At 35.3% G+C, this 13,538-nt stretch overlaps 1 protein-coding gene across 4 annotated transcripts in view; it reads right to left on the minus strand.

Moving 5' to 3' along the window:
- The window catches only part of LOC136029500 (enolase-phosphatase E1-like), a 539,221-nt gene that overhangs the window by 14,151 nt on the left and 511,532 nt on the right, over positions 1–13,538 (minus strand). For 3 of the 4 annotated variants that reach the window (XM_065707941.1, XM_065707940.1, XM_065707939.1), the window contains exons 6-7: positions 10,232–10,355; positions 9,170–9,345 (exon numbers count right to left, since the gene is read on the minus strand). In XM_065707941.1, coding sequence (XP_065564013.1) covers positions 9,206–9,345; positions 10,232–10,355 — 264 coding nt within the window. In that variant the 3' untranslated portion in view covers positions 9,170–9,205. Of the gene's footprint in view, positions 1–9,169; positions 9,346–10,231; positions 10,356–13,538 lie in introns of those variants that run through there. The other variant, XM_065707944.1, reaches the window with a different exon arrangement.

Here is a 13,538-nt window from a genome sequence, read left to right on the forward strand (position 1 = left end):
CTAATAGATTAATTTCTATTAATAATAATAGAAATCAATTTGGGGTCACTGTTTAACATAACAATATAATGTTACACAGTATTGGTAATACTTTTACTTATCTGTATCTTTACTTAGACTGCGCTGCCTATGACTATTGTTTTGACTTTATGTGGCCGGCTGATATAAGTACTAATTATCAATTTAAATCTGTTAACTTGCAAATAAATCAATTTAATAAGAAATCATAAATGATATTTCAACAAATCCATCTATTCAAAATTACGAGCAAAGAAATAGCGCGACCCGGGGCTATTCGAATAGAGCTGGTTCAATTATGAGATTGAACATCCTGTGTTGGGCATGGGGGCTAGCGGAAGTGGAGGGGGATATGCACTACAGCATTTGTTGTGAATCTGGCTGAAAAAAGCCTAGTGTATACGGCATTCACCTTAGCCCACCCGAAAGGTTGTTTATGCCATACTGCTGTCGTCTGCAACAGCTCATTGCTGACAATTTTTGAAAAAGCCAATCACCAGTACTTAGATTTACCACCAATACTAACAACTCACCGCAGCACCAAGCCGTCTGAGGCTAATACGGCTACGCACGCTCCTCCTCCAGCCCAATCTATTCAAAGACTTCCTGTTTACACCCTCTTAAGAGGTTCTCATTTCCTTTAAATATTTCTTTATGACATCTTACCATCCTAACCGCAGAACAATATCGGAAGGGCAAAGGGCATAAAGTTTATACTTTCAGAGAGTATTTGTGAGAATGTTAAACTAAGTCAAAAGGCAAAATTTACTATTCATTAAAACTTTCAGGACATCAAAAGACTCAGAGTGCATCTAGATTGTCAATAGTGCGCGTTTGCAAAATCTCAGGAAGGGCCAAGGGCTTTCAGTTGAAACTTTCAGGACAAATTAAGAGAATATTGAACTAAATCAAACGACACCATGTGAATGTAGGCTGCTAAAAAAAAAAAAAAAAAATCTGCAATGTCTCAGGAATGGCTAAGAGCATTAAGTTGACATTTAGTAGGCATGTTGAAGGGGATATTGAACTAAGTCAAAATACTCTAGTGTGATTCCAGTTTATCAGAAAGGCGTATTTGTAAAATCTCAGGAACGGCTAAGAGTATTAAGGGGAATATTTCAGTGCATCTTGAGGGTGATGTTGAAATAAATCAATGGAAATGTGTTTACATGTTGTTAAAAGGGCTGCAACAAATTAAGAACTATTTTTGGTGTAAAATTGAAGCTTGCAAGGCCTATTGAACGAGATCAAAAGACAAAATATGCATCCTGTCTGTCAAAATAGCGTATCTGAAATATACAAGGGATGGCTAGGGGCTCCAAGTTGAAATTTTCAGGTAATGTTGAACTAAATCAAAAACACTATTTGCACAGTTTGTCAAAAGAGCAGATCTGGAATATTTCAGGAATAGCTAATGGTTTTTAGTTGATACTTCCAAGGAATGTTGAGGGATGTTGAACTAAACCCAAAGAGATTATATGCATCCAGATTATCAAAATGGCATATTAAAATGTATCAGGAATAGCTAAGAGTATTAAGTTGAAAGTTTCAGCGCATGTTGAGGAGCGATATTGACCTAATCAAAAGATTTATTACAAAATGGCGTAGCTGCAATATTATAGGAAAAGCTAAGGTTATTAAGTTGAACCTTTTAGGCTACGTTGAACTACATCATAAGACATAGCAACCAGGTTGTCAAAATGGCGCATCTGCAACATTATCGGCACGGCTAAGGGTGAAAAGTTATGTTACTGGACCCTAACTAACATTTAGAGAGAATATTGGGGGAATCAAGGAGATAGTGAATTTGGTCTTGGGGGACGGGACCTTGAATTTTGTCTTGGGGGGGAGATTAGTGCGAACTATTTATTTAAATGTTGATGTTCTTAAAATTTCAGGCAATGAAAACACCTTATTTGAAGTTCTAAAGCCTCATTCTGAAACGAATCTGGTTGCATCAATTTTTGACATCCTACTTTTATTCCTATTTTTTATTATTTTTCGAATTATTTTTAATTAATTGTTTTTAATTTATTTTTTATTAATAATTTTTCTAATTATTTTTTATTCTTGTTTTTCTCAAACAAATAAAATGTAGAAACAATAAGGAAAATCTTTTCAAGACAGTGGAAATCAATTCTGTGAATATTTCGGCCATATGTCCAAGGGCCGTCTTCAGAACAATAGGAGAACGAGAAAAAAAATGTATATATAAATAAATAAATAATATAAAATATATAAATATAAAATATATAAATAAAATTGAAACTAATAGTGTTTTTTTAAAAACTTTTTTAATTGTTTTGAAAAGATTTTCTCTATTGTTTCTACTTTGTATTTGTTTGTTATGGAAAGGGAGCGTGGTCTTCGTCGCTATTTTCTTATTTTTCTTATCAAGCAAATCAGAACTTTTTAATAAAATAGCTCAAAATCCATTTATTTAAGCGATTAAGCAGTATAAAACAATATAATCCAATAGCATTCTTATATTATGGTGGCCAATTAATGTATGCCTATGTTCAATGTTGTAATAGGACGGGAGTCAGGATGGCTTTAGGCCAAAAATATGCAGATTTACAATCCATTTAATTGAATAATATCCCCCCTGCCCGTCCATCAAAAGTTCTACAATAAAACTATCATTAAGATTTGCTGAGAAAAATTGTCATAATAAAAAGCAAGCCAATATCATAAGTTGTAAAATTTAAGCAGGAAACCGAACAAAATCTTACAAAAATTCCTTTAATAAAACAAAAAAATAATGTCTGTTAAAACCAATAGAAATTAAATAAAAAGCTTTTAAAAAAGAAGTTATTCAAAGAATGTAGACCTACTATTCTTAGTGATTTCTATTTCTATCCGTTTTATTTTGATTTAATTGTTCATTGTAATTTCTGTTCGGTTTGCGTCTCATTGTTCATCAATAGTGATTTCTATTTCTATTCGTGTCAAGTTTGGATTACATTATTTGACTTTATTCCTGCTCGTCTTTCGTTTAATGCCGCTCTTTATTTTTCCTTGAAATCCTTCTTTTTAATTTTTTTTTAAACTAGTATATAGAAAAAAAATGGTTGAAACATAAGCTAGAATTTTTGGTACATCAAAAATTTATTAGTAATTGTTGCCGTCTGGGTTATTACGCAATCATTATTTGTATTGTGTCTGTGCTTATTCCTGTGAGAAAGTTTAATAAATTCATTTTAATTATATTTGATTATGATTATTACAACTATATCATACAGTAAAAAGAACAGAATAATATTTTTGCATTTATCACAATACTGTTCCCCCTGTCTAAGGCTGTATATTTTATTCGTCTATAGTGTGCAATTTTCTTTTGTATATTTTGTATGTTAATTCTCTGTTTTTGACTTGTGGTATGAAAATTTCTGCTTATTTCAGGCATTAGCATTGTTTTTAAGTGTCACTGACGTAACTCTTCATGTCGCTACGATAAGCACATATGGAAATCAAAAAAGATTATCACTAAACTACTTGATTCGCTATTTCTGTTTATATACACCTATTTATAAGAAATACCGTAATGAGTGTCGTCTTCATCCCTAATTTTCGGCCTTATTCGGGTAACCAGCTGTGGCAGACTTAAAAAAATTATTTATATGAGAAGGCCGGCGTCACACAAGGCAGAAAATGGCCAAGCGGGGTGAGGAGAGACACGGCTTTTTGCAGTGCTTGGTATGACAAGCGTTGCTCTGGGATGTGGACGAGATTATGGAGGCCGGGCAACCTCTCGCAAAATAAGTCAAAGTTTAAGCCGAAGTAAACGACTCTCATGCTCGTAGCTTTTGATGGGTTGCTTTAAACTTAATGAATTTTATATATTTGTAAACAAAACAAAAAGCCAATGCGCATAATGCATTAATTGTTAACAAAATTATATTTTTTAGGGTTTCAGTTACTATTAGTCTGAGCCGCTGATTATTTACAGGTCCTTTCAACGAACCGATTGATAGTGTTTACAGTTTCAATTCAAACGCTTTTTCGCGCAATCTTTGTTTATTACCCTGGTTATTTTCTGTCCCGGAAAAAATTGAAAAAGAAATGAAACAAGTACCGTAACTACCCCTCCCCTAGATCCCCTCTGCATATTTTGAAAAGCATAATTTTTGTACCTCCGTAAAAAAAATTCTTACCAATATTCCATCAAATAAATTAACCCCCCTTATATTTTGAGAAACATTTTTTTTTGTATCTATGTTTCTAAAAGAAGCACCTGCACTCCCTACATTTTTATGAATTAGTGCTCTTGGGTACCTCCGATACAGAAGAAGACACTGACTCTAAATACTGTTTTTACCACTATAACTCTTTTGTAAAGTTATTTGATAAGGGGGGAGGGCCGAAAATCCAAGTTTCTTGAATTCAGTTATTTTGTATGAAAAACTTATATGTTAGGAAGGAAACAAGAAAAGAACTATTTATTTATGTCCATTGGGATGAAAACTGATGTCTTCTACTCGCCGGAGGCTTCCAGGGTTACGAACGTCAGAGAAATCGTTTTATTTTGACATGATTTTGATGTAGATGATAGGTCCTAGTAACAAGACTGTAAGTAAAAAGATTGACCCTTGTCAGTAGCCAGTTATTAGGGTGGAAGCCCATGTTTTGTTGTTTTTTAGCATGGATGTGCCTATGAGGTTAAAACATCTTAAAGTGAATTTTTTCAAGCCCAGGTTTTCTTATTGCTAACAAAAATAGTTAGGGCTCTTATTGCGAACAAAAATAGTTTGTAATAGTAAGGCTAGTTTTCAAAAATTTTAAATGGTTGTGAAAAGCTGAAATTGAGTGTAGAGAGCAGGCTTAGATTGCCTCTTACTTTTTGCGGCCACATACGAAGGAAAATTTTTACTCGTTTTAAAAAATTTCCTCACGATTTACTTTCATTTTCTTAGGCTAGCAGCGTGCAAACACCGAAATATGCTTTCTCTCCAGGAGTAACTCGACTAAGCTTGAAGTATTCATGTCGATAACCTTCTTTCTAGAGTCTATTACGTCTTTATCAGGCTAATTAGCTTGTTTTAATTCATGATTTGAAGTTAGATATCCATATAATTTGCTTCATTATATTGCTTAAAGGGATTCGATACCTGAAATAATTTTTGCAAACCATAGTGTCGGCTGACTGCCTCAAAGACAAAGACCCCGTTAGCGAATTCTCCCAGGGGACTAGCCACCATCAATATCTATTGAGAATATGTGGTTTGAATAGGAAATTTGATTGAAAAGACAATGAAATTTTACGTCTTCGTGTGCCGGCAAGGTTTTCAATCAAAACGGGGAGGACCACAGATAACTCCCAAAGCTGTCAAATTGCACAAGCGATATTTCCTTTGAGTTGATTTATAGCATTTTCCTTTCAGACATGCCAGAACATTGTTATGCATTGCCCTCTCCTCAGTTTCAAAAGAAAATCCTGTTACATTTAACTGAAACAAAAATAATCTAAATTGACGCATTCTAATGATGTAAGTTCCATTAAAACTAAATATTTCTAACTCCGGCACAAAACGGGAGAAGTTTTCCTTAGGTTTTTGAGAAAATATGCGTCGACTTATAGTTTTGTATCGTTTATTCATATTTCTCATCCAAGCTCTACAAGCTATGGCAAGACCACCTAATCAATTCTATATTGTTTGGCCACACAAATTATAAAAAAGACGTTTATAGTGGATGAGATAAGGTATCAAATCCACTTAATCATTTTAAATTATTTTTTTTTTCATAATTTTTGTTTTATGCTTATCTTTAAAATATTTTGGTGTCCTTTCCCCCAGTGGATCAAACACGAAAATAATATCGTGGTGTTTGATCTTGGTTCCCGGAATCCCTTAAACCGTTCACTGTCAGATCTGCTTTGCATCTGGATAACCTGTTCAAGCATTTAAGCCTTTCATTTAAGGTACATATATTAAGTGGATTCGAACTAATTCATAACTAAAAAGAGTGCAATTGGTCAGGTTGGCTTTTACCCTTTTCCTGACAATTATCCATTAGTAACTAAGGGCCTATAGCCCCTTCCCACTTCGTTTTTTCTGTCGTAAGTAACCTAGTAGTTAGAGTACGAAAAATATAGACGTCGATAAAGATAGTTTGAGCTGAAAATACATACTGCTCTCTATATCCGAATGAAAATGTAAAAAAAGGGTAAAAGATAGCGGGAAATCCGCCTATCAAAAGTTTTTATTCCATATGGATTGTTTCTCTATTCGACTGGACCCCAAGTTGACCGCAAAGGCCATTTTTCCAAATTCTGCTCTCTAATTCTTCCTTTCGATCACTGCTCTTGTGCAACACGGTTGCAAAGATTCAAGAGACATTATGAAAATGTTTTTTTAAGATTTATACTTGCAACACTTCCCCTTAAACAGGTTCTATCGATTATTCCGTGTTACTCCCTCCTATCCTATTTGCCTTTCAAGCTTTTTAGAAGTTCCAATCTTTTTTATAGATTGTGTTATATATTCTTTTCCCACTTATACCAAAAATTACAAATGGACATTTGATATCAAATTCTTTTTTTGATTCTATTTTAGATTTTTTTCTAAGATTTTAGATTATACGTATATACTGATGGAGTAAAGAGATGTCAGTGCCGGTCGGTTTCCCATTTAGCGAGCCTACGTGCTTCCTATACCAGAGTAAGCCTGCCAAATATGGGGAGGGGGAAATTTTTTTCAAAAATTATAGTCACTCCTAGGATAAAAGATGACGAAAAGTCTGCCTCGGATATCCAAAATTTTGACTCCATATGTCCTATTATACGCAACCCCAAGTTGAGCGAAAAGGCCTTTTATTTTTTAAATTCTGCTCTCTAATTCTTCTTTACGATCACTGCTCTTGTGCAACACGGTTGCGACGATTCAAGAGAAATTATGAAAATGTTTTGTAAAAAGTAAGACTTGCAACACATCCATTTAAACAGGCTTTATAGATTGTTCCGAAATATTTTCTCCTATTCTATTTGCATTCCAAGCAGTTTAGTAGTTTCAAATTTTTTTTATTGTGTTACATACTCTTTCCTCCTTGTACTAAAATCATAACTAGAGGTTTTGATATTAATTTCTTTCTTCTGTCTAAACTATTAGGTCTCTGCTGATGGAGAAAAAAGATGTCAGTGCTGGTCGGTTTCCAATTTAGCAAGCCTATGTTCTTCCTATTCTAGAGTAAGCTAGCCTAATATGGGAGGGAACAAGGGAACATTTTTCAAAAATTGTAATCACCTCTCTCAAAAGGTTGAAAGAGGGCAACAAAGGGCAGTCTCGTTAAGAGTAATGCCTCAAGCCATACGATAACAAAGAAACATTACATGGTTTAAAACTGAAGACTGAGAGCCAAACGGAGCTAAATAATGAAACTCTCCTCAATAGCCTGCCACCAGGAGTTCCGGAACCCAACCCTCGGTTTCAATGGAAGTCCTTACTCGGTTGTGCCGTATTTTGTAGACATCTATGGCAAGTTTTAATAGTGCTGATTTTGTATTTTTTTTTTCTGAATAAACAAAACTACTTTTTAACAGAACTTTCCATATGTTTTGACTTGCAATTGAAACTGACACTAATATTCAAAATTATTTAAAGAGGAAAATTATTGAAACTATATTAAAATTTAACCCGAACTGACAAAAATTTTGTTAAAGAAAAGTGTTTGCATTTTCCAAAATTCAAGGAAGAGAAGCAGAAATAGTCTACCCCATTTTTGTTAAAGCTTACTGGAACATTCGAATTATAATATTGTTCCATTCTTCTCGAAAAAACAAAAAATAAAGAAAAACAAACTTTCGCATTTGGACCAATGAGATCCGCGTAGCGTAGGTGTCGATCCCCTAATGCCCCACCCTTGGCCTTCAGACACTTTCTGTGTTTCCCCTAAATTTCCCTAGGTAACCCCTTGAGGCTAGTCGGACTTTCGGCTTGTCTTACAGAGAAACAGCCCTATTCCTCGGCCCAAACCACACGACAGCCACCACAAAGACTCGAGCTCACGAGCTCCCGCTTGTGAGTCTATTGTGCTAACAATTAGGCCAAGATGGATCATTCGTACGAAAACGATGGCTAAATTGATTTTTTATAGGATGAAGACCCGAATTTATTTTTATTGAGCAGTACATTCGAGGTAAAATCTCCTTTATCATTTAAACGACCCTTCTGAATCGATTACGACCCTCATCATTTAAACGACCCTCCTTTATCATTTAAACGACCTTTCTGAATCCAGGTCCAATTTTTTTCTCTCAAGCATCAAATTTTTGGCAAATTTTCTTTTAACATTTGCATAATTTCCCTGAACATTGCCTTCCGTTCTTTATTTTATTTTTTCTCAAGCGGTCCAATTTTTTTCTCTCAAGCATCAAATTTCTGGCAAATTTTCTTTTAACATTTGCATAATTTTCCTGAACATTGCCTTCCGTTCTTTATTTTATTTTTTCTCAAGCGGTCCAATTTTTTTCTCTCAAGCATCAAATTTCTGGCAAATTTTCTTTTAACATTTGCACAATTTTCCTGAACATTGCCTTCCGTTCTTTATTTTATTTTTTCTCAAGCGGTCCAATTTTTTTTTTCTCAAGCAACAAATTTCTGGCAAATTTTCTTTTAACATTTGCATAATTTTCCTGAACATTGTCTCCCGTTATTTATTTTATTTTTACTATCCATTTACAACAGGGATGAAGTGGGAAAGATTCACTTATCGTCGACGAAGAGCTTGCGCAATTGTACGAGCCACAGGCAGCTTGGCGTTTTACGTTTTGGAAAATCATGGATTTCTTAAATTCTGGATGAGACCCAAGCCCACAGGACACTCCCTCTAGCTTTTCGATGACATGACGATAACCTTTCAGAAAGTCACAAAAACTTTACAGAAGAGGACAATACATATAAGTTGTGCAACATTCTGCATTACTATGACATTGGGCAGAAATTATAGAAACAGTAGTATGTATTTGGAATTAAGTATCTTATTTACCTTCAAATTAACTAATTGGAACTTAACTCTGTTGGGATTATCTAAATCAGTCGAAAGTCCCCCTCTCTCCTGGAAAATTTGGGCTTAAACCCGCACTAGAACCAAAAAACAGTACCAAAATAATTAGCAGACCACATTATCCTCTGTCTTAGCTACAGAAAGTCAACAATTTCCACGAGGATTTTTTATTCACGAGGCAGCCAAATTAATCTGTATTTGCTACTAGCAACTCTTCAAACGAATGGATGATGTTGTGTCTCTCTTTGTCTTCTTTGCTTACTGGATTATTACCTGGACGCGAGACAAGTCGAACCTGGAACCCAGCAGAAGATGCAGCGTCTGCTTCTGAAAAGAAAGTACTAATTCAGAACGACAGGAATATACATCTAGCAATCTCGACAAACGAAGAAAGCGATTGCAATCGCTTCAAAGACTTTGCAGTTCGACACGGCAAGGATTACTCCCAATCTCAATTGTAGAGTTCGTCAGAGAAAACCCTTAGTTCGTGCGACTAATACAATCTTGAACCTCATTCTGACCCTTCTGTCACACGTCTCGGATATGATACTGCTAGAACTGGCATTTCTATACTCAAATATCCTATTTCTGCACTGACTTTTGGAGCCAATAATAACAGTAATCAACAGATATGAAGACTCTTTAGAAAAAGGTTCACCATGGATAACTGATTAGGAGCATCTTATATGATCTAGCTTTATTTGTGAGGAATGGTATTAGAAATAACAGGTTCTGAGGATTTTGTATACATGTAGGTAAAGATATTTCCTGAGATATTTCCTAGTATGGTCCTTGCGTCGGAAACTGTGTTTCTGCAGCTGAGTTCGAATTCTAGGTCCCATATTACTAATCCAAGATCAAACACACTGCCACCACAGGATTTCTGAAAATTTTCTAATCCAAGACTAAATATTTTGAATTTTGCCGCTTTTTTTACAATCTCAGTTAAGAATCTTACTCCTAACCATAATTCCTGTTTTGACTATCCAAGTAACAATAGGGAATATTGAAATACCAAGGGGACGGAGAAACCAAGAATCCAGATTATCAGGGAAAAAGGTTGCATTGGATACACTTTGTCTACAAACAAAAGGAGCATGGACATCACTTAAAATAACGTTATCTGGTGACTTCCAGAGTCTTTAGCTGTTACTAACCATGGATACCATTTCACAAATGCTAATCATTCAAAGAGGAGAAAAAACAAACCTACCGGCAGGAATATCAGTCAAGAAAAGGATCCTTTCAGGTAATGTGCTAATGGCTTGTGCAATCTGTTGATAACTTTGAACTTCCGTTTTCATTCCAACGGACGTGTCAAAATGACCTGAAAAATACTACACTTTTTTAGGATTGAATTAAGCAAAACACAGAAAAGAATTTATAACTATTGCTGCTACTTTGGGTACTACAATGTATCACTTTCTGGTCAGTTACATTTCAGCTGTTTAATTTCCCTGAGCACGTCTCTCAACGCACAAAGAATTTAAAAAAAAATGGCATGCCACAGATGCTACCATCCTTCAACTGTTCACAAAAAATTTTTTTGTCCAATTTAGATAATTGTTTTTTTACCAAAAACTGTGAAGTAATTAAATCTAGGCTTATTTCTTAAAAGAACCACGTGAAGACATTATTTTGTTTCTGCATACGTGAGAGATACCTCAGATACTTCTAGGCTAAAGCAGAGGTTTTCAGTACTCTTAAAGGCCTGCATCTCCTTAGAACTTTAAAATACGATTTTATCCTTTGTTTAAACAGATTACAAGTTTGTTTGCAGATATACAATTTTATTTAGATAATTTCATAGACATTGCTTTCTAAAATCCACCCCAGAATCCCTCTCTCTTCTTCGTCTTAAATCTTTTATCACACCTCCTAATGTGGCTTTACCTCCTTTTTCTTGTAGCCAAAATTCAAAACAAACGAGCTTCGTCCGGTGATAAATGCATTTAAAGCCAAAACTAGTAGCCTGGTGTTAAGTTGGAATGATGGCTGTATAGAAATGAATGTCAAAATTCAGATGCATTTCCAGAAAAAAAAACTTTCAGAAAATATATATATATTTGAGAACTATGAGTGAATATACGCAGTCACAGTTCAAATACGCCCATTTAGAGAAAGTTTAGATTTTCACGGAATCAATACATAAATTTAGTATGCTTCATTTCTGAGATTTTCCAACCAAAGGGAGGATGTAATTTGTTAATTCACCGCATTTAACATTTTTAAATATTATTATATTTTACACATTGTACGGAGCATCAATAAATTTTACCGAGACAGAAAAAGGGAGTCTAATCCGACAAAGCTGCAATTTCAGGCTATGCAACTCCAAAATTGCTCGAAGTGAGCTGCTTTGAGCTGCTCTTCAGGAATTTACTTTACTCTGAGTTGCAACTTATGCAGTTTTAGAAGGTTAAGCCCACTTTTGAGAAACATTTAAGCACAGTCCAAACCCAAATAGCCATTGTGAAAATTTCCAAAAGAAGTGTAAAAAGCAGATACATTCTTCAGATTAAATGGTCATTTTGGGTTAATCATCGAAAGCCAATTAATTGTATTTATTTAATTATTTATTATTCACTTAATAATTATAGACAAAAACGTTTTTTTGGGGTTATCTATATTTAAGCGAATCCGTCAAGGTTTTGCCCCCCCCCCCAACCTAAATTTTTGCAAATTACCACGACTAGCCTAGAACTAGCATACGCAGTAAAACTAGCCTAGCTCTGTTAGTCAGCAGACGATTTTGACACTTATTAAGGAGCCTAGGAGTGGAACCATAGAAAATGGGGGATTGTAAACCATAGGTTTAGTGTTTTCGACGATGCTGATAATGACGATAATCTTTTGATGCTTACCAGCGTTTCCACTTTAGAAATAGCACAGAAAGGCCAATTGGCGCGCCATTTGGCGCTTTATGACGGTATTGAACATACAAACGACGTGGACATAAATATTAGCTTTCAAATGAGCCCTTAAATGGCTCTAAAGGATACTCCAGTACCCCACTTGAGGCGGAGAAAAACAAAAACAAAAACATCACTGCCTCCCACACAAAAAGATATTTTCCTTGTTGGTAGCAATTCTACCTTATAGGGTTTTTGACCGCGGCAATTCCAAGGATAAACTTGTCGTTTCGATCTGGCATAACTTCGATGGGTTTCAGCCTCTTTCTCGAAATTTTTCTAAATTTATTTTCGCAACAACAACTTACTATTAAAATTAATCAAAATAATAGTTACCGTTCATGATTCAGCTACAAATGGCGATTTTTTGTCACTAGACAGTTTCTTTTGAACAAGCGGACGGTTTCCATTATGGTACGATTCGCACTTAGGCCTCTGGAGACTGCTGGTGACGGGTAATCTTTTAATTTAGGGAAAGGTGATTAATAGGTGATTAATAGTAGATTTGAAATGAGAAAAATTAGTGTAAGTAAAAAGTCTGCAAATATTAGAATTACAAGTTGTAGTTGAGTGTGTCAAAACGCGATTGGGGTTTTAACAGGATCAAACAAGCACGCAGAATTTTTTTTTCTGTCAGGAAGGGGCAATCTTATTTGATAATTTAAATGAGAAGTATCCAGAAATTCGGGGAAATTTAAGATTTCGGTGGTCCGGGCCCCAAGGGCCCCTACTGTGTACTGACCATGAATGTATGACTACACAAGAAAAAATATATCTTTAGCGAAAACGCCTCAATACCATATTTGAAATTGGCAGAATATGGACACGTGTACACAATATATCCCATGCCCAAAAGGTAAAGAAGTGTCATTAGAAACGGGAATATGCCCAGGTGGGTATCTCTGATCTTAGCAAACCAACAACAGCCGTTACGAAACACAAACATAATTTTTGATCTCAATTCACGTCTACATTTCGCCTTTTCAAGCAGGTGGTATAGTTATGCCAAAACTTACGCAAAACTACACAAAGAAATAGTAGTTCATCCCTGCTAAGGCCTATGCCAATCGGTCGCTGGTGTCCAGTTGAATAACGAAAATGACGTACGTATAAGCAAATTTTACCCCTTTCCGTGCATTATTGTATAATACGCGGTCCACCGAAGTATAAGATTTCGGTGGTCTGAATCCCAAGGACCCCCCTCCTGTGTACACCCCTGATCAGGAATATCTGACTACCCAAGGAAAAAAATCTTTGGTGAAAACGCCTCGGTCCAATATTGTAAAATTGGCAGGATATGGACACGTGTACGCAACGTCTCCCATGTCCAAAAACTATAGAAGTTTCATTAAAAATATGAACACGTCCAGGTGGGCATTTCAGATCCTAGCAAGCCAACAACAGTCGTGACGAAATACTTTGTGCTCTCAATTCACTCTTCATTTCGTCTTTTCACGCAGGTTATATAATTATGTCAAAACATGACACACCTACACAAAGAAATGCTGGTTCATCCCTGTTAAAGAGCTATGCTAATCGGTCGTTTGTTGTCCAATTAAATAACAAAACTGAAGTATGTATAAGCGAATGGTACCCCTTTCCGTGTAT

The sequence above is a fragment of the Artemia franciscana genome, chromosome 7, assembly GCF_032884065.1.
Source record: "Artemia franciscana chromosome 7, ASM3288406v1, whole genome shotgun sequence".
Lineage (NCBI taxonomy): Eukaryota > Metazoa > Arthropoda > Branchiopoda > Anostraca > Artemiidae > Artemia > Artemia franciscana.